At 45.1% G+C, this 27,781-nt stretch overlaps 1 protein-coding gene across 6 annotated transcripts in view; it reads right to left on the bottom strand.

The window, feature by feature from the left end:
• FANK1 (fibronectin type III and ankyrin repeat domains 1) overlaps positions 1-27,781 on the bottom strand; it is a 62,967-nt gene that overhangs the window by 21,594 nt on the left and 13,592 nt on the right. For 4 of the 6 annotated variants that reach the window (XM_065552254.1, XM_065552253.1, XM_065552252.1 and 1 more), the window contains exons 2-3: positions 22,952-23,034; positions 3,170-3,347 (exon numbers count right to left, since the gene is read on the bottom strand). In XM_065552254.1, the coding sequence (XP_065408326.1) occupies positions 3,170-3,347; positions 22,952-22,982 (209 nt within the window). In that variant the 5' untranslated portion in view covers positions 22,983-23,034. The remainder of the gene's footprint in view (positions 1-3,169; positions 3,348-22,951; positions 23,035-27,781) is intronic. The other 2 variants (XM_005281906.5, XM_042855397.2) reach the window with 1 other exon arrangement.

Here is a 27,781-nt window from a genome sequence, read left to right on the forward strand (position 1 = left end):
TGGCTGCACGTGGAGCTCGCAGCCAAACACAGGCAAGGGACAGGGAACGGGGGTGGGGTTAGATTGGTCCGGGTTCGGGGGGGGGGGGGGGGGGGCTGTCGGGAGAAGGGGGTGTAGAGAGTGGTTGGGGCAGGCAAGGGACAGGGAATGGGGGGGTTAGATTGGTCAGGGGTTCAGGAGGGGCTGTCGGGAGAAGGGGGTGTAGAGAGCGGTTGGGGCAGTCAGGGGACAGGGAACAGACTTAGATAGGGGGTGGAGTCCTGGGGGCAGTTAGGGTGTGGGGGAGGTGTCTCAGGAGAGGGCAGTCAGGGGACAGGTAGGGGGGGTTCTGAGGGGGGCGGGAAGTGGGAGAGGGTGGGGCTGGGGCAGGGCTAGGGCGGCACCCCGAGTCCTCTTTTTTGATTGTTGAAATATGGTAACCCTAAGAGAGACGCTGCAGGCCAGGGCCCCTGCAGCCCCTAAAGCCCCTGCGTTCCGGGTAGCCCTGCCTGCCTGGGGGGGGGGGGGGGGGGCAGCTCCCACAATCGCGACCATGGAGGCCGTGCCGCGCTGCGCAGAGCCACCTGCACACCCCCTGCACCAAACAGGAGCTGCCTCAGGTAAGTCCTCTGCACCTCCTATCTGCCCCAACCCTGAGCCTCCTCCCACACCTCCACCCTGAGCGCCCTCCCGCATCCTAACTCCCTCCCAGACGCAGCACCCCCAGTCCTGAGCCCCAGGAGGAGAATGGAGAAAAAAAAATGAAAAATGGGGGGGGGGAGAGATGAGAGAATGCTCCCCCCATAGGGGGGGCCAAAAATGAAGCTGAGCCACAGGGCCCCACTAACTAAATCTGCCACTGGTGGGAGGGAGAGGAGTGGAGACGCGCCGCGTCTCCGCTCCTCCCCCTTCCTCCCAGAAAGTCCTAAGTGCTGCCAAACAGCTGTGTGGCAGCAGGGAAGCGTTGGGAGGAAGGGGGAGGAGCGGGGACGCAGCATGTTCCAGGGAGGAGGTGGAGTAGGGGTGGGAGGATGTGGGCCTGGAGTGGAGCGGGGACAGGAAGAGGTGGGCCTGGAGTGGAGCGGGGACGGGAAGAGGCAGGCCTGGAGCATCCCCTGGCAAAGTCAGCACCTGTTCTTCTGGGAGGAAGCTGCTGCTGCGCAAGGTGCTTCCTAGCGCCCTTGCCTGCCTCATTGTCTGCAGCGGGCTGTGCCTGTGTGGGGTAAGCCAGGGGCACCTCCCCACCACAGTAGAGTACAGTGCTGTACAGTATATAATGCCTTTTGTCTGCCCCCCAGAAAATTCCTTGGAACCTAACCCCCCGCATTTATATTAAATCTTATGGCAAATTGGATTCGTTTAACATCGTTTCACTTAAAGTTGCGTTTTTCAGGAACATAACTACAACGTTAAATGAGGAGTTACTGTACCTATATAACTATATCAATATAACTGGTAAAACTCTCTCATGTTGACAAAAGCCTAATTTATACACCCATTTAAGGTTAAGTGAGCATGTAAATTAGATATTTTCAGATGCAAACTGCCCATTAGAAGCATAAACAGCCATTTGCCTATACAAATACCTAATCTGTGCATGCAGTTGCTGCAAGCGTATCTGAAAATTAGGCACAGATCTGAGCGCATCTTTATAAACCAGGTGCTGAATATATAGTTTTGTTGTCATTTATTGCTTAAATACATTTTGCAACAGTAATACCCCAATGGGAAAAAAACAGGTGTCTAATAAGTTTATTTTATATAACAAATACAAAGTGAAAGGGTTAATTAATTATTTACAAGAATTCTATAGAGTTTGCCCTTTGACACCTACTGCATCCAAGATGCAAAATTTCTTCTTCTAAAAATGCTATATTTATCAGATTTTTTTTCCCAAAACCCAGCATCTTAAAAACATTTTAATTTTAAAATATATGAAATGTGAAAAACTCCTTTGGCGGAGCATAAAAGGTCAGTATTACTACAGTCTAATTCTGCCACCTAGTGACAAATCTTACACTGTAAGGTTTTCTAAATATTGGGAAACATATTATGCGTTACTGAAGAATCTGGAGTCAGTGCAGCATGCCATACAACAGTGCAATGCAAGAGGCTCAAGTTAAGAAGTGACTAGTCTTAAGAAGTTTGATCTCCTGGGGCTTTAGGGGAAGGACAGCATACAACATCAATCCATGGACTGCTTTACAAACAAGATGCTCATCTTACAGATTTTATGTTGGTGTCTGTTTATATACAGACATGAGCAAAAGGGAAGGAGCAGATCCTACAGCCTCTGCCCTCTAACCCTAACATCCCTAATCACTCTTAACATCATCTTAGCTCCTTACTTCTACAGAGGCAAGTTCTGCACTTTGCTAACTAATCATTATTCAAGTTAGGCACAATGTGGAAGGGAAATAAGGGACTCAGTGCTCATTTTGTGGGAGTAGGATATGAAGCCACTTTGGGGTGGGGGGGGTGACTAGTGCCCCTCTCTCCCACATTTTGCCTATACAGACCACAACCCATGGAAAGAAAAAAAGAGAGGTCATCCCTAATAATATTAAATATATTCTCATGGGAACTGGCCATCTTCTCCCAGATGACTGTACCACTTTGGAGCTGTCAGCCAGCAGGTTGCATGGTAGGTTTAGTTTTCTTTTCAGCTGTCAGCCAAGCAGAAGCCACACACACTATGTGAAATTCTGGCCCCAGTGAAGCCAATGGGAGTTTTGCCATTGACTTCATGGGGGGCCAGGATTTCAACCATGGTCTCTCAACATCACCTAACATACTGACAGCCATATATAGCAGTTAAGGGGACAGTCACTAATTGTGACCAAGGAAATTGAATGGAAATTAACAGCCATGTAGGTGTTACTCAGTTGCTTCAGGTATGCACCCCTCATGATCAAGCAAGGTGGAGCAGAGTAACAACATATTCTTTTTTTTTTTTACAACAAAAATAGGTAATACATGGTATTACCTCAAAAATTGTGTTTATATTAAGTAATTTATTTCGAAAGAAATTAGATTTTAAAAATTGAATGAAAAATGTAATAGTTTTCAGAACATAACAAAAACAAGATTGCCACCATAATAAATATTTAGCATTTCTTCATCACTTTTCATCTTTAAAATGCTTTGCAAGCCATTACTTAAGATAAAACTTCATTAACATTGCACCTACGTATAAATGGTACCATAGGTATGTAATTTGGGGTCCTCTTCTTCAATTGACATCTTTAGCCATTGCTCTTGAGGTCCTTTTCTTTGTGCTGTATTTTCCAAATCCCAAGAGAGTTGAATGCTGTGGTGGGTCACCTCACCTACAACTGGAGGATGTGGTTTTGGGATAGTACGTTTTCCTAAAAAATATTTCAAAATGTTATTTCTATAACATAGAATGTAAAAAGATCTTCATGTGTGTGAAACTGCATTTTAGGTGTTCATTGATTAGTTTTGTTATTCCTATGTTGATTAAGATCTTGTGTACCCAAGAGTACACACTCATGTATTGAGAAGAACACTCTTAAATTTTGCATCCCTTTATCTTGCAAGTAAGATCATATTTTAACTCACCACTTGGCAGGGAAGTAATACATAATTATTGTGCAAAGATTACTTAAAAAACAATGCTGAGTTGGTGCAGTGGATATATATGTAGTTTGAAGTGTGTACTGAATGTGTTTTAAGTACACTACAATTTGTACATAAAAAGAAACTCAAGACTGAGACATCCAAGATGCCACAAGCTTTGGAACACATTTTAGGAAGCCTATAAATGTTAAAGTTTATCGATAGTGAAGTGTCCCAAGTCACAAAACAAAAAAGTCTAGGCTAAGATTTCAGAAGTTACATACAGTTAGTTAACATTATGCTCATTTAAACTAATCAGTGAAAGTCCCCTTATTATATAATTTGTTTCTAATCCATTTTAAACATCCTTCACAAATATAGTCTAAGGAACACATACTGACTATTTCACATTGTTTATTAAATGTTCAAGGGATGATGTCTCTCATGCTACCTGCAGGTTTCAGAGTAGCAGCTGTGTTAGTCTGTATCCGCAAAAAGAACAGGAGTACTTGTGGCACCTTAGAGACTAACAAATTTATTAGAGCATAAACTTTCATGGGCTACAGCCCACTTCTTCGGATGCATAGAATGGAACATATATTGAGGAGATATATATACACACATACAGAGAGCATGAACATGTGGGAGTTGTCTTGGCTCACAACTGTGAGTGCCTATCTCAAGGCAGACTGTCAGAAAACAGGGTAGACACCCCAAGCTGGTGGTATTTCATCAAACCGGTAACAAATGTGAACTCCTGGGTCACTATACCAGTCTTACCATGGAGTCACAGACTCTCCAGTCTATCTTGCCAAGCAAACTGAACTTTGTGATAAAAGTTTACATAAACCGAAAATCACACCACATCAGGTTGCTCCCAGTCTCAAGAGACCAATCACTTACCTCCGATCTTACACAAAAGACAATACAAGTAGCCAATTCTACAGTAAACTAAATGAAGGTTTATTAGCTAAGAAAAGGAAGTGAGAGTTATTGAGAGGTTAAAGCATGTAGAATATATATAAAGGTGAGACACAGTTTGTAATTCCAAATAGTGGCAGTGATGTAATAAACTGCCGGTCTCCCAAAAAATATTTCAGGGCTACTCAGAATAATTCTGGGAATCTCTGTCTTCTCGTTCAGTTTCTCTGACCTGTTAGAATACAAACAGTCCAGAGATGCAGGATTTTTCCTCGAATCCATATTTTAATTTTCTTCTGACAGAAAGCAAGCTGACAGTGTCTCTACCCACATGGGCTTTTCATTTGATGACAGTGAGTGAGGAAAACACTTTGAGTCTCTGACCTTCAGTCATTGCACACCATGGCCACCTGCTTTGAAATTAGCCTTTTTTCTGTTAAAGTTCTTCATTTGCATTTCATAAGGCTTCTTTCTTGTCTGATTTATTCAGTTACAGGGATATTTACAATGTAGATGTTTGCTATTACATTATAACATGACACACAAGTAAAATAATACATGTAAGATCCATTAGTTTAAACACCAAATACACTCTTATAAATTTAACAATTACTTTGCTCTATACTAATACACAAGTGAATTGACCTGAATACTCTCTGGCATGACCTGATCTGCTAGCATCACAATGTCAATCATCTCTTCAGCACTATAAGTAAGCAACTGCTGAATAAACCAATACCATTTTGTTCTCAAGTTTTGAGTTTTTCAATTGCGTAAAGAGAGACTAGCTGCAGGGGGGGGGGGAGAAGAGGGAAAGAGGTGGAGGCCTGAGACTATCTTAGCTCTGGTCTACACTGGGGTGGGGGGAGGAAATCGATCTAAGTTACGCAACTTCAGCTACGTAAATAACATAGCTGAAGTCGTCGTACTTAGATTTAATCACTGCGGTGTCTTCACTGTGGTGAGTTGACTGCTGATGCTCCCCCTAGACTCTGCCTGTGCCTCTTGGCCTGGTGGAGTACAGTTGTTGACGGAAGAGCGCTCGGGGGTCGATTTATTGCGTCTAGATAAATCGACCCCCGCTGGATCGACCGCTGCCCGCCGATCTGGCAGATAGTATAGACATACCCTCAGTCATACATCTCAACCTGGCCCAACTGTAGGAAGCGATGTATAGCAAAGAACCAAAAGGTACACAAACATTATTTATGCAGGAAACTTAAAAATTATGTGGGATTCATTCCTTTAGTGTAAATGAATTTATCACCTGTTTCATAATTATTTGGTTTTGATGTAGATAATTTTCAAAAATAAAGATGAGGTAGGGTTACCATATCTAATAAATAAAAAAAAGAGGACCCTCCATGGGCCCTGGCCCCGCCCATTTCCCCACCCCTAGCCCTGCCCCAACTCCGCCCCTTCCCTGCCCTAACTCCGCCCCATCCTCCCTCCCACTCCCAGCCACGGGGAAAGGGCTGCCCCAGCGCTACCGGCTTCACGGTTTGCCGGGCAGCCCCCAGACCCTGCGCCCCCGGCCGGCGCTTCCCCAGCGCAGCTGGAGCCCGGGAGGGGAAGCTCCCAACCGGGGGCGCAGGGTCTGGAGGCTGCCCAGCAAACCGTGAAGCCGGTAGCGCTCGGGTTTTGGGCAGCCCCTATGCCTCCGGACCCTGCGCCCCCGGCCGGGCACTTCCCCTCCCGGGCTCTGGCGGCGCAGGGTCCGGAGGCACGGGGGGCTGCCCGAAGCCGGTAGCGCTCGGGCAGCCCAGCTCTTAAACAGAGCCGAAGAGGAGCAGAGCAGAGCCTCTGCTCCTCCCCGACTCTTCGGCTCTGTTTAAGAGCCGGGCTGCCTGAGCGCTACCGGCTTCGGGCAGCCGCCGTGGCTCCGGACCCTGCGCCGCCAGAGCCCGGGAGGGGAAGTGCCCGGCCAGCGGCTGGGGTCCGGAGGCAAGGGGGCTGCCTGAAGCCCATAGCGCTCGGGCAGCTCGGCTCTTAAACAGAGCCGAAGAGTCAGGGGAGGAACAGAGCCGCCATTTTCCCGGACATGTTCGGCTTTTTGGCAATTCCCCCCGGACGGGGGTTTGACTGCCGAAAAGCCGGACATGTCCGGGAAAAAGAGGACGTATGGTAACCCTAGATGAGGGGACACTAAATTTGTGCAGATCTTAGGTGACCCTGGATCTAAAATGAGTAACATCCCTTGAAATGAGGGACATCGGAGAGGTAAGAACCTGGTACCTGAGACTAAAAATACAATTAAAACTGGTTCAAGTCCTTGCCTCTGACCACCAGCAGTCACTGCTCCAGCGCTGCTAAGCAACCAGAGAATTCCAAGTATACTTTCATTGCCCTCCTCATTGCTTTCCATAAGCTGGAGGCAGCTACAAACAGCAGCAGCTTCAGCTAGCCTCCACAATGACGATGCTGTAATCCTATCACGTTTCCCACAATGTGGAGAACGACAATGAGATTCCTCAGGGAAATGGGAGGGAACTGTTAAAACCCCGTGTAGAGGCGGAAAGAGGACAACAGGACTCAGAGAGGGGAGGAGGGCGAGAAACGGGGAGAGAAGCTGAACCTTCTACTGGGGACAGGCAAAAATAAAAGGATACCCAGCAAAGGTGGCAGAGGGAGAGTGGAAAGAGGGAAACACTATACTGAGGGATAATTTGGGAGAGGGAGGAGGGGATTAGTGCCCCCATAAAGTTGCCAAAATGAGGGAGCAAAGTTATTTCCTGCCCTAATGACACTAGATAGGATAGCAGGTTGCTAGGTTTTCCACCCAGTGAGTTACGGCCTAAACGGGGAAAGGTGATTTTGTGGGAGAAGATCACAAAATATTAAGGAGAATCTATGGATTCAGATTCACATTTTGGAATGTTTACTTTATCTTAGAACTTTTGAAGTTCTCCTATCAATAGTTTTGCATGTGCTATATGAATGGCAAAGTCTGTAGCACCAGCAGTGCACCACTGTGATGAAACAACATATACTGAGACAATATCAACAGTCTACATACATTGAGTGTAAGATATAGTGGATTTCTGGCTTGGTAGGAGAGCAGCTCTTTAAGAAAACTGTATTAGTTTAGAACTTTTAAATGACAAAATATTTTTGTTTTTAAAACCCTCACCAGAATATGCACTTGACCCCTCTGGTAGCTTAGGGCCCAGCTGTATGGAAATTGTTCCTAGCTAAAATATTAATATGCTAGCGATTATAAATGTGCAATGAACTCAACTTTTGCATGAGGTTTTCTTAGAATATTTTCTATAATACCATTATGAACAGACAAATAGTTTCTCCAAAATTAAGACTGCAAACAGGATTTCATTACAATAAGGTGATTTTCACATGCATTACTCTTAAAATTCAAGTCTCTGTTATGTAGGGTAAGTCCCAGGGTATAACAGTTTTTTCCACTAAATCTGAAGGAAATTTGGAGACAAACTTTCGGAGTTAAACAGCTAAAAAAAAAAAACACTCTGAAATTTTGCATTGCTCTATCTTACTAAAGGCAATCAAATTTTAATATTTGGTGGACAAATTGTACACTTAATTGTACATTATTATTATTACCCCTGAGGGCACACTGTGCCAAAATTAAAAATTCTGTGCACAATATTTTAAAATTCTGCAAGTTTTATTGGTCAGTAAATAAATGCAGAGGCTCCAGCATGGCAGTGGGGAGCACAGGCCACTAACTGCTCGAAAGTGAGAGATCACCCTGCAGCCTCCACACACCCCCACCTTGGGGACACAGACTCAGTGGTGAGGCTGCACCCAACCCTGACACAGTGTAAGGCCTGGGCCTGCCCCAGAAACATCCTAGGGCCCTGCCCCTCTGCACCAGGTGTGGGACAGGCAGACTCAACCAGGCAGGATCCAAGTGTGGAGGGGCTCAGTGTGGGGAGATCTAAGTGTGGGACAATCTGGGTGCAGGCAGCTTAGTGTGGGGGGGATCTGGATGCACAGAGGCTTGTTGGGGGGGGGGGGCAAATGGGACTCTGCTGGGACTTCCAGGTGAAAGCGATTGGGGCTCAGCAGAGGGTTCCGGGTGTGAGGGAGTGGGGTTTGGTGTGGTGGGGGTCTGGATGCAACTAATTGAAGGTCAGTGGCATGGGGGTCTGGATGTGGGGCATCAGGGTGGTGCAGGGGGTGGGATTTGTCAGGGTGAAACTTTGAGTGCAGGGAGTTCAGTGGGGGTGGTCTGGGTGCAGGGGTGTGGGTCTGGCAGCAGGGGGTCTGGCTGCAGGGGGCTCCAGATGCAGGGGTTCAATGGGGTATGGTTCAGGTATGGAGGGCTAGGGGGGTTCTGGGTGTTCCTGCAGCTGGGGGAGGATTCTGGTGGTGGGTCTGATACAGCCCCAGCACACTCGTTGCAGGAAAAGTGGAAGTCCCATCTTCTCCTGCTTCCAGCCCAGCCAGGACTAGCAGCTAATCCCAGCTCAGGGTAGAAGCCACTGGCTGGGGTGTCCCCAGCCCTGCGGTGATTTACCTCTCCGCAGCTGCTCCAGGTGCCTGAAACGATGTACCTGCACAACTAGGTAGTGGTGCATGACTGCTCTTGCCGATTCCCTTTGCTTCCCTGTCAGAAAGTCAAAGGAAGCAAAGAAATCTGCGGGGGACATGAATTCCCAGGAGTAAATTATTGTGCATATAATACTTTATTTATAAAATAAAATGGAAAAAATTCTCACTCTTAACCATTAATAAATGTACATCACAGAAGTCAATAGCAAACAGTTTACAAAAAGCATACACATCAATGATGTTCTCAGTGTCAAAACTCTTGTAGAAAATTATGTGAGAGGTCTTTTTTGAGAAAGAAAAGAGACAGTTACTTACCTGTACTGTAACTGTTGTTCTTCAAGATGTGAGTGCACACAAGTATTCCACTCAGGTGTGTGTGCTCCCAGCACACCAAAGTCAGAGAATTTTGCCAAGCAATAACCATACTGGCAGTGCATGTGCCAATATCTTGGCTATATAACAGTGGGGCTGCCCCACCTCCCCACTCAGTTCCTTTGCACCGAAATCCCCAGATGGAGACTCTAATGCAAAGAGACAGAGGATGGATCATGGAATATATGTCTGTACCCACATCTTGAAGAACAACAGTTACAATACAGGTAAAAACAACGAGGAGTCCTTGTGGCACCTTAGAGACTAACAAATTTATTTGAGCATAAGCTTTTGTGAGCTATAACCCACTTCATTAGATGCATGGAGTGGAAAATACAGTAGGCAGGTATAAATACATAGCACATGAAAAGATGGGAGTTGCCTTACTGAGTAGGGGGTCAGTGTTAACGAGGCCAATTCAATCATGGTAGATGTGACCCATTCTCAACAGTTGACAAGAAGGTGTGAGTATCAACAGAGGGGAAATTATTTTTTGTAGTGACCCAGCCACTCCCAGTCTTTATTCAGGCCTAATTTGATGGTGTCAATTTTGCAAATTAATTCCAGTTCTGCAGTTTCTCTTTGAAGTCTGTTTTTGAAGGTTTTTTGTTGAAGAATTGCCACTTAACTCTGTTAGAGTTTCCAGGGAGATTGAAGTGCTCCCCTACTGGTTTCTGAATGTTACAATTCTTGATGTCTGATTCATGTCCATTTATTCATTTGCGTAGAGACTGTCCGGTGATTCACACACCATACAACAGAAACACTAACCCAGGAACCAATCCCTGCAACAAACCACGTTGCCAACTCTGTCTGCATATGTATTCAAGGGACACCATCAAAGGACCTAACCACATCAGCCACACCATCAGGGGCTCATTCACCTGCACATCTACCAAATGTGATATATGCCATCATGTGCCAGCAACGCCCCTCTGCCATGTACATTGCTTAGAGACTGTCCGGTTTGGCCAAACAAATAAATGGACACAAAAACAGACTTCAATGAGAAACTGCAGAACTTGAATGTTTATTAAATGTTTATTACAGCCAAGGCCATGAGCACAGATGAAGCAACTACTATAACCAGGGCTGACTACAAGGATGTCTTGAGCGCTAAATGGCCTTCCATAACAAAGGCCATAAATTCCTCTCTAAGGAATTCTGGCAACTTGTTCACAAATTTGGATGTGGCATCCAGTTCACAAAATCCTATTTCAATAACAGCAATGCTGGCTTGCAATGCACATCTGCAAGAAGGAAATCAAGTAGACCTTTCTTCCCATTAAATCTAGCCTTTTGAACTCCTTTTCTTTAGGCGCAGATTTATATCTTCTCTGTCTTGCTCGCTCATTTTGCCATTGTCACAACCAGGGAATTTGGAGTTGGATGAGAGAAAAAAAAAAGATTCAAAATCCTACACTGGCACATAGTACACTTTGTTGTGGGCTTTAACAAAGCTGGAGTATTCCATAGAGATTTAGCAAGTTCTAGTATTGCTTCATTTATAAGGAAAGCAACTTCCCCAGGAGCCAATAGCTGGAAGATATCCACCAATTTATGGATCTTCTCCTGAAGAAACTCAGCCTGAATACCTCAGGCTGATGCCAGCCATGTGCCAGAACAAATAATGATACGATCTGAAGTCTTTTGGTAATGGAGACAAGGACTTGGGTTTCATTGTGTCATCTGGTGAGGAGGAGGAAGATGTAGCTGGGATCAGTGGAATACTCAGGAATGACTTCTGCCTGCCCTAAAGGTTCAGGATGCCCTATCGCAGAGAGCCACCTCTGTCAACAGCTGAAGTCTGGTGGCTCTTGGGGGGGGAGGGGTGTCACTGGAGATATAGGTGATCTCATCCTAGAGTGAGCAAACAACTAGGATTTTGCCAAACAAAGGACTTCCCCAGGGATTCCATGGAGGCCACTGTGCATAAGGATACTGCACTGACAGCCAGAAAGAACTAGGTCAGGTTCCCATGTCTCTTCTGTGGGAAAGGTACTGATCCCGGTACCAACTATGATTCCTGCTATGTCTCAATGACCTTCAAGTTCAAGAGCAAGATGGGGAAAGGGTGGGAGATGCTTCTGAGCTCAACTGTGAGGATCCCTCCAAATAGTTTGATGGTGGCAGTGGGGCTGCTCCTAACACCCCGTTTGAGTGGACCACATCAAACACCCAACATTATCCATGGCCCAACGTTGCAGGGCCATCACTTCTTAGGGATCAGTCGATGATTCCTGTCCCCTGATCCACATTCCTTCTCAGCTAACCCAATTCATGAGATGCTTCTCACTTTACTCAGGGATAGTTATGGAGCTTAAAAGCTCAACAGACTCAATACATGTGATGATTCCATGATCAGCCTTAGTCTGTGCTGAGCTTTGAAGCACCGTATGGACAAGAGCAATTGGGAGGAAGCTGGAAAGAAGGCCCGTAGCAGGTGGGAATGACAGAAGGACAGACACCCTTCAGCTCATGAAAGGTAGCAGGTATGAGGGAAGAAATGAAATAGAATCCATTTTAAGAGATTCTTATATAATCTCTCTGCTACCATAAATTCTTGGGTCAAAATTAGGACACTATTGCAAAATACAGTAACTCCTCACTTAACGTTGTAGTTATGTCCCTGAAAAATGAAACTTTATGCAAAACGATGTTAAGCGAATCCAATTTCCCCATAAGAATTAATATAAGTGGGGGGTGGGGGGAGGTTAGGTTCCAGGGAATTTTTTTTCACCAGACAAAAGACATTATATACATATACAGTATACATTTTAAACAATTTTAAACAAAGTTTAATATTGTACACGGCAATGAATGATTGTGAAGCTTGGTTGAGGAGGTGGAGTAAGAGGATGGAATATTTCCCAGGGAATGCCTTGCTGCTAAATGATGAACTAACACTCGGCTAAGCCCTCAAGGGTTAATACACTGTTAATGTAGCCTCACACTCTACAAGGCAGCATGGACTGAGGCAGGAGGGAGGAAACACAATAGATGCATTGCAGTAGCTGCAAACACTTCCCTGGAAAAACTGAACATGATGATGAGACCACGCTAGCCAGCAGGAGCTCGCCACTCTCTCCTCCTGACAGCACATGCATGGCTGCACAGATGCTGACTTTCCAAAGTGCTGGGGGGGTGCATGCATGAGTGACAGAGAGAGAGATGTGCATTGCCCCTTTAAGTACACCAATCCCACTCAAGTATGTTGCCCTTTTAAGCAGACCAGCCAGTTCAGACAGGAAGCAATAGCTTCCAGCAAGCTCCCTCCTTTCTGTTGCTGAGCCCTGTCCCCCTCCTCCGCTTTGTGGAGAGGGGGTTCCGAGCGGGGGGGCAGGAGCAGGGGGACATCCTGACATCAGCACCCCTCTCCCCTCCTCCCCCAGCAAGCAGGAAGCTCCCAGGAGCAGCTCCAAGGCAGAGGGAAAGGCAGGAGCAGCATGGCAATGCGGGGAGGGCCACCTGAACTGCTGCTGGGCAGCTGCCGAGCCACATACCTTACAGGGAATTTAAGGGGGCTGATGGGAGCAGGGCTGATGGGCCCCCCTCCCCCAGTTCTAATCTCCACAAGGAGGGGCTGCTCTTCCAGAGAATCCTGCAAGCAATGGACAAAGCAGGCAGCTGCCAAACGATGTTATAAGGGAGCATTGCACAACTTTAAACGAGCTTGTTCCCTAATAGATCAGCAATGTAACAACATTAACCAGGACAACATTAAGTGAGGAGTTACTGTACTTTTCTCATCATTCCTTTTTATATGCTGTGGAGGATTTTACTCCATTCCTAAAAAGGATTCCTCTTCCACATTTCTCACTCACAGGTCAGTGTCATGACCACTTCCCTTGGCTAAACAGGGGTAGCCGTCCGGCCACTGCCAAGTTTTATATATATCTTCCCCCCCTCTTCCCTGGAAACTGGAGGACATTCTGGACATCCAACCTTGGTCTCTCCTGAGACAAAACCTGTTAACTACACAACCATAGAATATCAGGTTTGGAAGGGACCTCAGGAAGTCATCTAGTCCAACCCCCTGCTCAGAGCAGGACCAATCTCCAACTAAATCATCCCAGCCAGGGCTTTGTCACGCCTGACCTTAAAAACCTCTAAGGAAGAAGATTCCACCACCTCCCTAGGGAACCCATTCCAGTGCTTCACCACCCTCTTAGTGAAAAAGTTTTTCCTACTATCCAACCTAAACCTCTCCCACTGCAACTTGAGACCATTACTCCTTGTTCTGTCATCTGCTACCACTGAGAAGAGGAGGTTACTCACCCTGTGCAATAACTGACGTTCTTCGAGATGAGTGTCCCTGTGGGTGCTCCACTCCAGGTGTTGGTGCGTCCCTGCGCCTTTGCTCGGAGATTTTTTGCAGCCGTACTCCTAGCGGCCACGCATGCTCAGAGGCTGCCCCCCGCTGTGAGTCTAGGTTGATAGTACGCATGCGTGGCCGGTCTCCTCAGTTCCGTCTCTACAACGGAGGCCCCCCAACTCCAAAGTAGAGGGGAGGAGGGTGGGTAGTGGAGCACCCACAGGGACACTCATCTCGAAGAATGTCAGTTACTGCACAGGGTGAGTAACCTCCTCTTCTTCTTCGAGAGATGTCCCTGTGGGTGCTCCACTCCAGGTGACTTAAAAGCCCTATATCTTAAGGAGGTAGGGGCTTCGGATCTGATAGGAACACCGTAGATAGTACAGCCCTGCCCAAACATATATCAGATAGAGGGCCTTGAGTAAGGGCATAGTGTTTAACAAATGTGTGCTCAGAGGACCAGGTGGCTGCTTTACAGATATCAGCCAGGGGAACTTTGCATAAGAATGCTACAGAGGCAGCCAGAGATCTAGTGGAGTGTGTTCTGATGCCGTCTGGAGGTGTAACTTTCTTCATCTGATAGCACAACCGGATGCACTGCGAAATCCAGTTCGAAAGTCTCTGGGTAGAAATAGACGTACCTTTGGAGCACTCCGCGATGGAGACAAAAAGTCTGGAAGAATTTCTAAAAGGTTTGGTTCTATCCAAATAGAAGGACAAGGCCCTGCATACATCTAGTGTATGCATTGAGGCTTCGAACGAGTTCACGTGTGGTTTCGGAAAAAAAATCGGTAGGTGTAAATGCGGGATAGCGTGGACGTTGGTACGGTTGGTATCTATATTGCCGTCTTCTGGTCATAGGTGTCTGGAGACCTAAAGACCGGAGAGTTGCCCTTGAGTCCTTCATTGAATGAAGCACGTCGTTCGTGGTAGAAGCAAAAAGTTTGTCACCGTCAAAGGGAAGATCTTCAATGGTGCTCTGAACTTCTCGAGGAAAGAAAGAGGAGGAGAGCCATGAACCCCGTTGCATGACTACTGTTGTGGCGGTCGATCTTGCTGCAGTGTTGGCTACATCGAGGGCCACATGAAGAGCGGTGCATGATATGATTTGTCCCTGGGAAACCAGAGCTGTGAATTGTTGTTTCTTCTGTTCAGGAATGTCGTCAATAAACTCCATGAATTTATTATAGTTTTTGTGATCATATTTTGCAAGGACTGCAGTATAATTAGCTATATGAAATTGTAGGGTCGAGGATTCGTATACTTTACGACCAAAGAGGTCCAAGCGTTTGCTGTCCTTGTTGGCTGGGACAGAACGGGAATACTGTTGTTTGGCCCTTTGGTTCGCGGCGTCTACTACCAATGAGTTTGGTGTCGGGTGGGTAAAAAGGAATTCAGAACCCTTTGAAGGGATAAAGTACTTCCTGTCCGCTTGTTTACAGGTAGGTAGGCTTGTAGCTGGAGTCTGCCAGATGGACTTAGCGGGTTCTAAAAGGGCTACGTTGATTGGTAATGCCACCCAAGAGGAAGAAGAGGGCTGTAGGATGTCCGTTAGCTCATGCTGTTGTTCAGTGACTACCTCCAAGTTAATTCTCAAGTCACTGGCAACTCTTTTAAAGAGGTCTTGAATTTTGCGTAGTCATCCGACAGTGTTGGAGGAAGGGGAAGTAAGCCTTCCTCAGGCGTTACCTCCGGCTCTGCTGGAATAGGAGCAGGGCTAGGTTGATCCTGGAAGTGTGACTGTGCTGCCAGGTGTCTTGTGTCACTGGCAGATTCGTCAGGTGGTGGCGCTAGACCAGTGTTGCGTCTGGTCGAATTGCCATTGCCCACGTATTCTCGAGGGTACGATGCCCATGGTGTCCAATATTGCCATGGTGGTGGGTAGGGCATAGGTGGTGCCATCCAGGGGTTCACCCCCCAGGGGCAGGATCCTGAGAGTAGGATGAGGTAGTTTTCTTATAACCTCTATTGACTGGGGTCTGGGAGTGGGAGTCTTGATATGGAGAAAAAACTCCCTGTGGATCAGTTTCCTCCTCACTGGAGGAAGGCTGCTCAGATCCTGACTCAGGCATTCATCAGGGGAGACTGCAGGATAGGCGATACCAATAGATCTGCTGTCTGAATAAATTGAAAAGGTGAGGCTCCTGCGTGAGGTGAAAGCTGTGCAGGGGGAGGTTGCCGTGCGGGAGCATTCCTCTGAGCAGGGGTTTTGCCTGCGATCTCCCTGTCAGTCTGCTCCGCGGTTGTCGGTGCCGCGGTCGGTGCCGGGCGGGCAACATCAGCCTGCAGGGGATCAGGCATGTTGTAAAATGTCGGCACCGCGCCCGTCACGGTGCCATAATAGAGGCAGGCAACTGAAAGCCTGATGCCTCGGCACCGGAGCCTCACGCCGCCGCCGCAGCCTCAGGCGGCTTTCGCGCGATTCCTGAGGAGCCCGGCTCATCAAAGTTGCTCAGGCGAGGAAACACAGGCAGGGAGACCGTTGATCTGCCTGAAGAAACCTTGTGCCTCACAACCTTCTTTGGTGAAGAAGGCTGTCCCTTCTTTGTAGATTTTTTCAGTTTTTTTGAGGCGGGGGGGCGGGCTGTGGCGGGCAGTGGAGCCGGATTCAGCGCCTGGGTCTGAAACTGACCCGATAGACTTTTGCAGGAGGAGCAGTTTAAGTCTAAGCTCCCTGTCCTTCCGTGCCCTGGAACTGAGTTTACAGCAGTGGGCACATTTTTGGGGAATGTGGGCTTCCCCCAAACATTTTATACACTTTGAGTGGCCATCTGATAGCGGGATAGCCTCCTTACATGTAGAACAGCGCTTGAAGCCTGTGGAGTCCGGCATGGCCGAAGCGGCTGCGGCTGACAGAAAAACTTTTTTTTTTTTTTGGTAACAGATAAAAGAGGTAATTAACTACACTAACAAGGAACTGACAACAAACTAACTACTAGAAGGGTAATTGTAGCAAGAGTGAGGGATTTCCTAATGTGTCTGCTGAGCTCCGTCTCAGGCCGGGGACGGTAGAAAAGGAACTGAGGAGACCGGCCACACATGCGTACTATCAACCTAGACTCACAGCGGGGGCAGCCTCTGAGCATGCGTGGCCGCTAGGAGTACTGCTGCAAAAAATCTCAGAGCAAAGGCGCAGGGACGCACCAACACCTGAAGTGGAGCACCCACAGGGACATCTCTCGAAGAAGAACAGTCTAGATCCATCCTCTTTGGAAGCCCCTTTCAGGTAGTTGAAAGCAGCTATCAAATCCCCCCTCATTCTTCTCTTCTGCAAACTAAATAAGCCCAGTTCCCTCAGCCTCTCCTCATAAGTCATGTGCTCCAGCCCACTGATCATTTTCGTTGCCCTCCGGTGGACTCTTTCCAATTTTTCCACATCCTTCTTGTAGTATGGGGCCCAAAACTGGACACAGTACTCCAGATGAGTCCTCACTAATGCCGAATAGAGGGGAAGGATCACATCCCTCGATCTGCTGGCAATGCTACTACTTATATAGTCCAAAATGCTGTTAGCCTTCTTGGCAACGAAAGCATACTGACTCATATCCAGCTTCTCGTCCACTGTAAGCCCTAGGTCCTTTTCTGCAGAACTGCTGCCTAGCCATTCGATCCCTAGTCTGTAGCAGTGCATGGGATTCTTCCGTCCTAAGTGCAGGACTCTGCACTTGTCCTTGTTGAAGCTCATCAGATTTCTTTTGGCCCAATCCTCTAATTTGCCTAGGTCCCTCTGTATCCTATCCCTACCCTCCAGCATATCTACCACTCCTCCCAGTTTAGTGTCATCTGCAAACTTGCTGAGGGTGCAATCCACACCATCCTCCAGATCATTAATGAAGATATTGAACAAAACCGGCCCCAGGACCGACCCTTGCAGCACTCCACTTGATATCAGCTGCCAACTAGACATGGAGCCATTGATCACTACCTGTTGAGCCCGATGATCTAGCCAGCTTTCTCTCCACCTTATAGTCCATTCATCCAGCCCATACTTCTTTAACTTGCTGGCAAAAATACTGTGGGAGACCGTATCAAAAACTTTAGTAAAGTCAAGGAATAACACGTCCACTGCTTTCCCCTCATCCACAGAGCCAGTTATCTCATCATAGAAGGCAATTAGGTTAGTCAGGCATGACTTGCCCTTGGTGAATCCATGCAGTCTGTTCCTAATCACTTTCCTCTCCTCAAAGTGCTTCAAAATTGATTCCTTGAGGACCTGCTCCATGATTTTTCCAGGGACTGAGGTGAGACTGACTGGCCTGGAATTTCCTGGATCCTCCTCCTTCCATTTTTTAAAGATGGGCACTACATTAGCCTTCTTCCAGTCAACCACCACATTTCTTTCTATTCTTCTAATAAAATTTATTATAGCACTAAGGTTGATATTTTTACACAGTCTCTGCACAGCAGCTGTAACTCTACAACTATGGTAAAGTGTGAATAATCTGCTTTCATTTTCTCCTGGTATTGTCACCAATTAATTGGTACAGAGTAAAAATCCAAGCCCAAAACAAAAAAATTAACTCCAAAAAGGAGTGTAAGATAAGAACTATAAAGGATGGATAAGTAAACACTCAGAGACCGGAGGCAATATATTAAGAGACTGACATCCTAAAACTTCAATATATACTCAATGTACAATCAACACGTCAGGAAGATTGTCACCACACCTATATCAAAGTATCACCAGTTGTGGTTTCCTTAGGATTGCGTGTCATTACTTATGCTTTTGTAAGTTAGAAATTTAACACTGTGTGTGTGTGTGTGTGTGTGTGTGTGTGTGTGTGTGTGTGTGTGTGTGTGTGTGTGTTTTTTAAAAAAACACTAAAAATGCTAGCTCACACTTAGTGGTATAACATATGTCCACTTTTGTCAGTGCTGTCTAAATACCCATTAATACAATTTATAGACTACACAGGCCATATCATCCACATATTAGAAGTACAGTAGAAATACGTATGGGGGAAAAGAGGATGTTTTTTCCCCAAAAAATAAATTATGCTCAGGCCAAATACAAGATTAGGGGACACAATTATCCAGTGACCTATTGCTTTTCACATTAAATTTCTATTTGTTAATTTTCCAAGAAAAGGTTTGCATGGCTCATCTTACTCAGCAAAACCACTTTTGAGCCTTAAAGCTTGTCTTTGCTTATATTTTCCTATGTTGGAGAATAACTTCCGCAGTGTTTGCACTAATTTGTTTATTTGAGCTCTGTACAAATAGTGGAAGGTGACTTAAGACTCTGGGGTTTACAGAGGCAGTGAATCATTTATTGTTTGGTCAATATGTCAATCTGTAAGAGACTGGCTGTAAATAAATACATTGCATATGACGTATTGATTCAACAGTTTAGGCATATGCCTGTATGAAGCTAGCCCAAAATTAAAATCAATTTTCATTTATATTTTCAATGTTGTGAGATATTCTTGTGGTTATGAAACAATGATCAGCAAATAAATACCATTTTCTGACAGTTATTCATATTGCACCATAGTAAAGGAATAAAGAATATGATTCCTTTCTTTATTCGATGAATAAACATAACTCATTAAGTTCAACAAGAATTACACACACAAATCAAGGGAAGACTACATTATACTCTTGTACTCTTTTTATACAACCCTTTTTAAATTGTACCAATTAATTAAACTACTTCTCTCAGAATATTTTCACAATCAGTAAATGTTAATTCCACACCATCTCAATTTAAAATGATGATATGGTAACTGGAATGCCAGTTTTAATCAAACTTTTGTTTTAAAATTAACACAGAATAAAAAGAAACCCAGGCTGTAATTAGATATATTACAAGCCGGTAAAAGTAACAGGGGTGGGAAGCAAGCAGTTCTTCCCCATATTCACAACTACTATTTCTCTAAATTATCAGCAAATGTTAAGAAAGAAAGGTAGGTAGGCACCTTCATCAAACAGTACAGAATCATAAAGAAAAGGCCATCATCTCTTGACTAAAATTGGAATCTTACACAGTTTTCATGCTAAGAATCTGGTACAGAGCCTAGAAAAAGTTTGACATTCTGAAAGACAATTCATCTCCTCTTACTTCTTTAAGGAACAATCCCAATCCAGCTATCCATGTCCTCTGAGCAATGTAATATTTGGCACAAGTAAGGTTTAATGTAATAAAAATACTTAATAACACAAAACACTTTCGCTCTATTTGATGCAATTGTACCAAATGTTGTCTATTGGGGAGCTCAAAGTTAGCATACCAGACATTTTATACTCTATTGTCTTTGAAAAGCTATAACTATTTTCAAATTATGAACAGTTAAAACATTATTCTTGTTTTAAGTAAGTCTAGTAGCAATTTGGCATGGAGCAAACACTGGCCATTGATCCTGGGCATTCCATGTAAAACTTTCACATTGGTCCTGTGAAATTACCATTGGCAACTAACAAAAGCAACTTTATTGCTTATTTGCTGCCGAAAATAACATTCTCTGGACCTTATTTATCTGTCAGTATGACAGCAAGTGATACTACAGTTTCACTGGATGGATTTGTTGGCATATTAAAAAAAAATCTCAAGCCAAAAAAACAGTAATATAATCTATGTTTACTGTCCCATCTTTTGAGAAATCTATATTGAATGAGGAGCTCAGCCAGAAACAGGATTTGTAATATGCATGACAAGTATTGATATGTTAAATGCTTATCACTTCCATGGATAAAGCACAATCTATAATACTGTTATTCTCCTTATACTGATTTACTTTGGGCTCATTTAACACCTGAGGATGTGTTTCTGTTTTTTATATAGATATATATTACACATACACACATATGTATTTATATGGATAGCTATATATCTCATTTTCATGAAGAATACCACTGCCACAGAAACTTGAACTAGGATTTTCTAGGCCACAAGCAGAAATTCTCTTGCTGTAAGTAAACTAAAAGAGAAACCTACTACACATAGGAGTTTTCTTAAATTCTCAGATGGAAGTTGCTTTAACAAAAAATTACTAAAATTCTCTCAATTTCCTTAGACGCATACTGTGAACGACAAAAAAGACAGACAAACAACAGACCTTATGAACACTGTATTTACTAGGGAGAGCTGTACTAGGAGGCATCAGATCAGTCTTTTAAAAGATTTTTTTTAAAATCCGTCAGCCAGAATCTAAAGTTACTCACTCTTGTAATCTCTTGCTTCAAATTCAATTTGGGAGTTTACTTTAACTTCTCTGGAGACAGTTGAAACTCATGAATACCCTAAAATAAAAAAAGACCTGAGCCTCCCTTTTGGTGTAAATCTTTTTAATTATTTAAATTAGTTACTCTAGCAGAATTACTCAACATTTAAGGATTTCCTTGCTTTGCATGATCAGTTATTCCTTCTTTGAATCGGATATATGAATCAGGAAAGGAATAATAAGAGGGAGAAAAAAAATCAAGAATAAGGGCTAGACTTTCCTATACTTACTTGCTGTGGCAAATTTCTGCCATCCTTACTCAAGCTAATTTCAATGGGACTCTCGCAGAGTATTGTGATACACATTGCAAGTAAGAGTGCCAGAATCTGGCCCTAAAAGAATAAAATCATGGACAAAGTGATAAGAATGAAAAGATATTCATATGAAGGGTTTAACCTTAAATTATTATAAATACAAAATATTTTTAGAACAGAAAACTATTCCCTCAGTTTAAAAAAAGTGATGTATAATGGAATAAAAGGTTCAAAGCTGCAGGTGCTGAAGGCATTGTTGCCCACTAGAGGTAACTGTTTTTGACCCAAGAGGAAACAGCTTTGTTCATATACTGAAAGCTTTATTTTGGGATAAACATGCTATTCAGTTTCCTACTCCTAGGGGAATTCTGCGCCAAAAAATTAAGAATTCTGCGCACAATATTTTCAAATTCTGCAAATTTTATTTGTGAAAATAACACAATATAATCACACCAGTTTCAATTATTTTTGGTCATTTATTTCGAAAAACCTGTCAGCAAATATGTCTGTAACAATACAGACAACAAAAAAGATGCAGGAAATGTTTGACAAATAAATAGATTTCTTACTCGGCATATTAATCCAGAACTCTGAGTAATAATTCATTTAAATTACAATACAGAACCGTATTTCCCACACCACTCAGAAGCAGTGCAAAGGCTTGGGGGAGTCAGGGGTAAGGAAGGAGCTGAGGGAGAGGGAAGTAAGTACTGGGAAGGAGCCTGGGTGTGAACTTGGAGGGTTGTCGGGTATGGGTGGGAAAAGTATGGAACAGGTTTTTGGCGGGGGGATAGGGAGGGATTGTTAAGGAGCTTCCCCCATGCAGAACCTGGCTGACCCCTAGACTTTCCCATTCAGTCAAGCACATCTGCCCCTGTCCCCATGTGACCCTGTACCCCTAGGTGTCCTTGCACCCCCCAATCCACGTGTTCCTCCACCCCCACTCAGACACCCACACCCCCCATCCCCATGTGGCCTTACACCCTCTCCTCATGTCTCTGTGCCCCCACTCAGCCATCCCCCATTCCTATGTGGCCCTGCACCCCTTCCCCCATCCCCATGTGGTCCTGCACTTCCCTCACCCCTGTTGCCCTGTGCCTCCATTCCCATTCAGCCCCTGCCCCACTTTGTCCTCCCCCATTAGCCATTATGAGCCCCTGTCTGACCCCACACCAGCCCCATGTTGTCTGTCTCCGCTTATCCCGTCTCCTGACTGGCCTGACAGACCTGTGAAGTTTCCTGATTGGTTAGGAGACTCCCATTTGAGGCTGTGTCTACACTATAGAGACTCATCTGCCATAGCCATCTAGCGTAGACACAGCCTTCACCGAAAAAATCCACTTGTTTTGAAGACAAAAGCACTCTTCCATCAACATAGCTGTGTCTACACTGCGGGTTTCGTTGGCAGAACTATGTCAGTCAAGGGTGGGTTTTTTTAATACCGCTGACCAACATAGCTATGCTGATATAACTTTGCAGCATAAAACAAGCCTTAAAGCTGTTTTCTGCACAATTGCTGCCTACCAGCTTAAATGTTCTGATGTGAAGAGCTGAGGAAATACTCTAGGTCAGTGGTGGGCAACCTGCAGCCCGCAGGCTGTACGCAGCCCATCCAGGCAAGCCACTGGCGGGCCACCAGACTGTTTGTTTACATTTGCAAAGCCGCCCGCAGCTCCCAGCCAGTAACAGATATTTCTGTTAGTAAAACTCAGTCCATATTTCAGCCTTATCACAGTGTTACATTTGCTGCAATTTACTGAAATAAAGAATTGCATATTTACCTATGCAAATGAGGTTACTGGTTCTTTGCATTAAATCTCCAGACTTCTGAAAGTTCAGCCATAACAGGTATGCCCCACAGCCACTGAGAGGCATCATTTACCACATGAAAAAGGGAAGCGAAGATGTTTTAGATTTACAACTCAGCAGATTTATCTGTATATGTTTTGTATAAATATACACAGATATATTTTATAAAAATTAAGAGATCATATCATTCTTTTGGATTACCTTCATAGTTAACATGGATATTAAAACAAGAGATGAGAAGTCTGGAAGGTCAAGAAAAGACAACATCTAAAAAAATGTTTTGCAGTTTTAGACTACAGCTTCAATTACCATGGATTTGTTGTTGACATCTATTTACAACCAAAGCATAAATAACTAAATTAAAGAATGTCAACTTAAAAGAACTAGAGTCTTTCTAAATACATTAGAGTTTTTGTTCAGTTAGAGTTTTTTAAGCTCATTTTCTATACTGTTGTCCAAGATTCAGATGGCACTGACAACTCTCCTTTAATTTCATTCACTATGCCCACATACTAGGGATTGCTGATTTCCAGTGTTTCCTAAGCAGGGTGCATAAAAATCAATGATTTAAAAAAAAAAAAAAAGTTTTTTTTTTTATTTAAATCAGATTTTTTTTTTTATAAAAATGCTTTTTGAGGAAAGAAACTATCTAAAGATAGTTTTAATTAAGATACATTATAGCTCAAAAATCTATCATGTAATAGGGATTATAACTTCTATAGTATGAAACAATATATTCATGTAATATTTAAAAAAAAGTTTTGTAAATGAGTTCCAATAGTTCATGGATTAGGGACCAATCTTATGGGGTTCCAGGAGCTTCTGTATAGATTATTTAGGTTATTCTTTCTATCTACCCAATGGGACACAGTGCTCAGGGCATGTCTACACTACGAAATTAGGTCGATTTTATAGACGTCTATCTTTAGCAACCGATTTTATATAGTTTGGGCCCGGCGAACAAGCACAGACTGGTAGGACCGCGTAGTGTTGCGGGTATGGGATGATTCCCAGTGGCTGTGAAACTTTTGCATGCGTAAGGCCACTTTCATGGAACTTTGTGAGTTACTTTCCCCCGCCCTGAAGCGCAGGAATACCAAGATGAGACCTGCCCTGACAGTTGAGAAGCAAATGGCAATAGCCCCGTGGAAGCTTGCAACGCCTGACTGCTACCGGTCAGTCAGGAATCAATTCAGAGTGGGCAAATCTAGCGTGAGGGCTGCTGTGATCCAAGTAGCCAAGGCAATCAATAACCTTCTGCTAACAAGGGTAGTGACTCTTGGAAATGTGCAGGTCATAGTGGATGGCTTTGCTGCAATGAGGTTCCATAACTGTGGAGGGGTAATAGTCGGAACACATATCCCTATCTTGGTACTGGACCACCTTGCCAACCAGTACAAAAACCACAAGGGGTACTTCTCAATGGTGTTGCAAGCACTGGTAGATCACAAAAGTCATTTCACCGACATCAACGTGGGATGGTCAGGAAAGGTGAATGACGCTCGCATCTTTTGGAGATCCAGGCTGTTCGAAAAGCTGCAAGAAGGGACTTTCTTCCCAGACCAGAAAATTATCGTTGGGGATGCTGAAATGCCAATAGTTATCCTTGGCGACCCAAGCCGTACACAGGCAGCCTGAACAGCAGTAACGAGCAGTTCAACTGCTGAGCAAGTGCAGAATGGTGGTAGAATGTGCTTTTGGATGTTTAAAAGGGCGCTGACGCTGTTTGCTGAGTAGGTTAGACCTCAGTGAAAGTAATATTCCCATCGTTATTGCTGCTTGCTGTGTGCTCCATAATATCTGTGAGAGTAAAGGGGAGACATTTATGGCAGGGTGGGAGGTTGAGGCAAATCACCTGGCGGCCAATTTTGAACAGCCAGACACCAGGGCAATTAGAAGAGCACACCAAGATGCACTGCGCACCAGAGAGGCTTTGAAAAACAGTTTCATGACTGACCAGGTGTGACAGTTGTGACCAACGGTGTAACAGTTGTGTGTGTTTGTCCTTGATGCACCCCCTTTGGTGAATGTACTTCCCTGTAAGCCAATACCCCTTCCCCCCTTCAACCACATTGGCACAGTAAATAAAGTCCGTTTTGTGCTGAATCCATTCATTCTTTATTTATTAAAAAAAACCTTGAGATTACTGACAACGCTGACTAATAAAATGTAGCCCGGGTGGGGTGGGGGAAGAGGGAAGGACAAGGCCACATTGCTTATTGTAGCCACACTACAAATCAAAGCTGTTTGAATGACAGCCTTCTGAGCCTCCCTCCTCCCACATTCTTGGGTGTCTGGGTGAGGAGGATATGGAACTTGGCGAGGAGAGCAGGCGGGTTACACAATGGATGCAGCGGGGTTCTGTACTATAGTTGCCTTTCCTGCAGCACCACCACCAGATGCCTCATCATGTCTGTTTGCTCCATTAGCCTCAGCATCTCTTCCTGCATGTTCTGACCACGCTCACTGTATGCTTTCCTGGCCACTGCTTGGCCAGAGCCGGGCCGCAGCCGCTCGGCCGGAACCGGGGCCCGAGCCGAGCCGGAGCCGCTGGGACCGGGGCTGAGAGTGCTCGGCCACCGGCCAGCGCCGCTTGGCCAGGGCTGGGGCCGGTGCCCCTGGGCCCGAGCCGAGCTGGAGTCGCTAGGGCCGGGGCCAGAGCCGCCAGGGCCAGAGCCGCCAGGGCCGGGGCCAGAGCCGCCGGGGCCAGAGCCTCTTGGCCGGTGCCGGCCGCCGGAGGGAGCCGCTCGGCCAGGGGGGCCGGACTGGGCCGCGCCTCCTCGCGCCCCCGTCCCAGCTTACCTGCTGCCTGCCTGTTTCAGGCTTCCAGTGAACATTTGATTCACGGGAAGCAGGGGAGGAAGAGGAGCAGGGGGGCGGAGCATTCAGAGGAGGGGCGGAGTTGGGGCGGGGCCAGGGAAGGGGCAGGGCAGGGCTGCGGCGGGGCAGGGAAGGGACGAAGTTGGGGCGGGGCCAGGGCCCCGTGGAGTGTCCTCTTTTTGTTGTATTAAAATATGGTAACCCTATGTTCTCACTCCTGTGCAGGGTCCAGCAATGTGGATACCCCACACAGGGAAGCGAAGTGGTTCCACGCACACAACCCAGCTCCGCTGTGCATGCACAAAGAAGAGCTCACAAGTGGGCCCTTTGGCCCAGATCTTTGGCATCTAAATAGTTTTGAGGATCTGGGCCTTAGTCCTAGGAGTTTTTTGCTTAATAGAGATTCCTCCATTGCAATTAGCATTCAAATTTCTTTTCCTCTTCTTTTCTTAAAGGGCCTTTAAAATGTATCTTTTAAACAAAATTTCCTTGCTATGTTACCAATACACTAGCTTACAGCCTCAATTTAGGCAATGAAAATAAATTTAGTAATTTTCAATTTTGTTTCAGTTTAAAACTTTCAAGTTTTCAATGCTTGGGCTGCAAATACTGCTGGGAAAATATTAATTTAAAACAACTGTTTTCACAGGAATATTGTAATTTCACATCTGTGACTGATCCACACTTCCCGCTAATGGCTGAATGAAGACTGAAGATGGGCTGGGTCCCATGGAATATCTTTTCTCCAGGGCCAGCTCCAGGCACCAGTCGACCAAGCACATGCTTGGGGCGGCACCTTGGCGGCACTCCGTTTTTTATTTATTTATTTGGATTCGGCGGCGCAGCGCTCGGAGCGGGGGCGGGGGGTTCGGGGTGGTGGGGCTTCGGGCGGCGTGGTGCTGGGGGGGGCAGGGGCTTCGGGCGGCATGGCACTGGGGGGGCGGGGATTTCGGCGGCGCTCGCGGGGGGGGGGGATACGGCAGGGCGACTCTTCTTTTTTGCCTGGGGCGGCAAATAAGTTTGAGCCAGCCGTGCTTTTCTCCCAAGCACCAGATAATATCAGAGTAGCTGTAACCTGTAAATTTAAGCCACACCCCTCCACAGGGATGCAGAAAAAGAGAGAGCACAGAGAATCTGCGCAGTGACAGCCGACAAACCCCTTTGCACAAAGAAAAAGGAAATGCATGCAGAGTGGGGTGGTGGTCTAACACGGGAGGGCCTCACCTTGTACAGTGGAACCACAATTGTTCCATTTCAAACCCTTCAATGAAAAGGAAGCATTTGCTCCTTAAACAATACAACACACCAGATAAACAAAGATCAATAGCATAATATTTACTAGATTTTACCATCTTTCTTTCATTGTTAACATGGTTAGTACTAGAAGTGAATTACATTTTCCATGGAACAACTGGACCTGCTTTTTGCGCTAAATTCACGTCTCCCACTGTTTCCATCACAGCATAACTATTCGCATTTGCTTCAGGAATTGCCATTTTCTGGCTTGTTTTTTTCCTTCCCCAATTCAGGCTATGACAGCGAGTTATCATCTAATTCTGGATGCACAATTAAATCATCTTTCAAACAGTTCACTGATCACATTAATACTAAAATCACTGTCTGATGAAGCTGAAGCAGATAAAGATTCTAACAAGAAAGAGTGACAAGAAGGAGGAGCACATTCAGATTAAGAAAACTATAAAAATATTGCATTACAAATCATGGAAGATTTTTCCCACCCAAAACAAATTAGTTTAGTAATTTTATTCCTAACATGTATATAAAACATATTTAAACTTGATGATCCAGTAATAATTAATTTGGCTATCCTCTTCCAGGACTAAAGACTAGGACCTTGCGGGACATTTCCAAGGTTTATTTCTATCATTAAAATTTGTAAACAAAAGTCTCTTGTAGTAAAAATAAAGGTTTGATTCTCTGCTGTGTCCAAGCACTTCCCTGTGGAGAAGTGGGTTGTAAGG

Source organism: Chrysemys picta, chromosome 7, assembly GCF_011386835.1.
Source record: "Chrysemys picta bellii isolate R12L10 chromosome 7, ASM1138683v2, whole genome shotgun sequence".
Taxonomy (NCBI): Eukaryota; Metazoa; Chordata; order Testudines; family Emydidae; genus Chrysemys; species Chrysemys picta.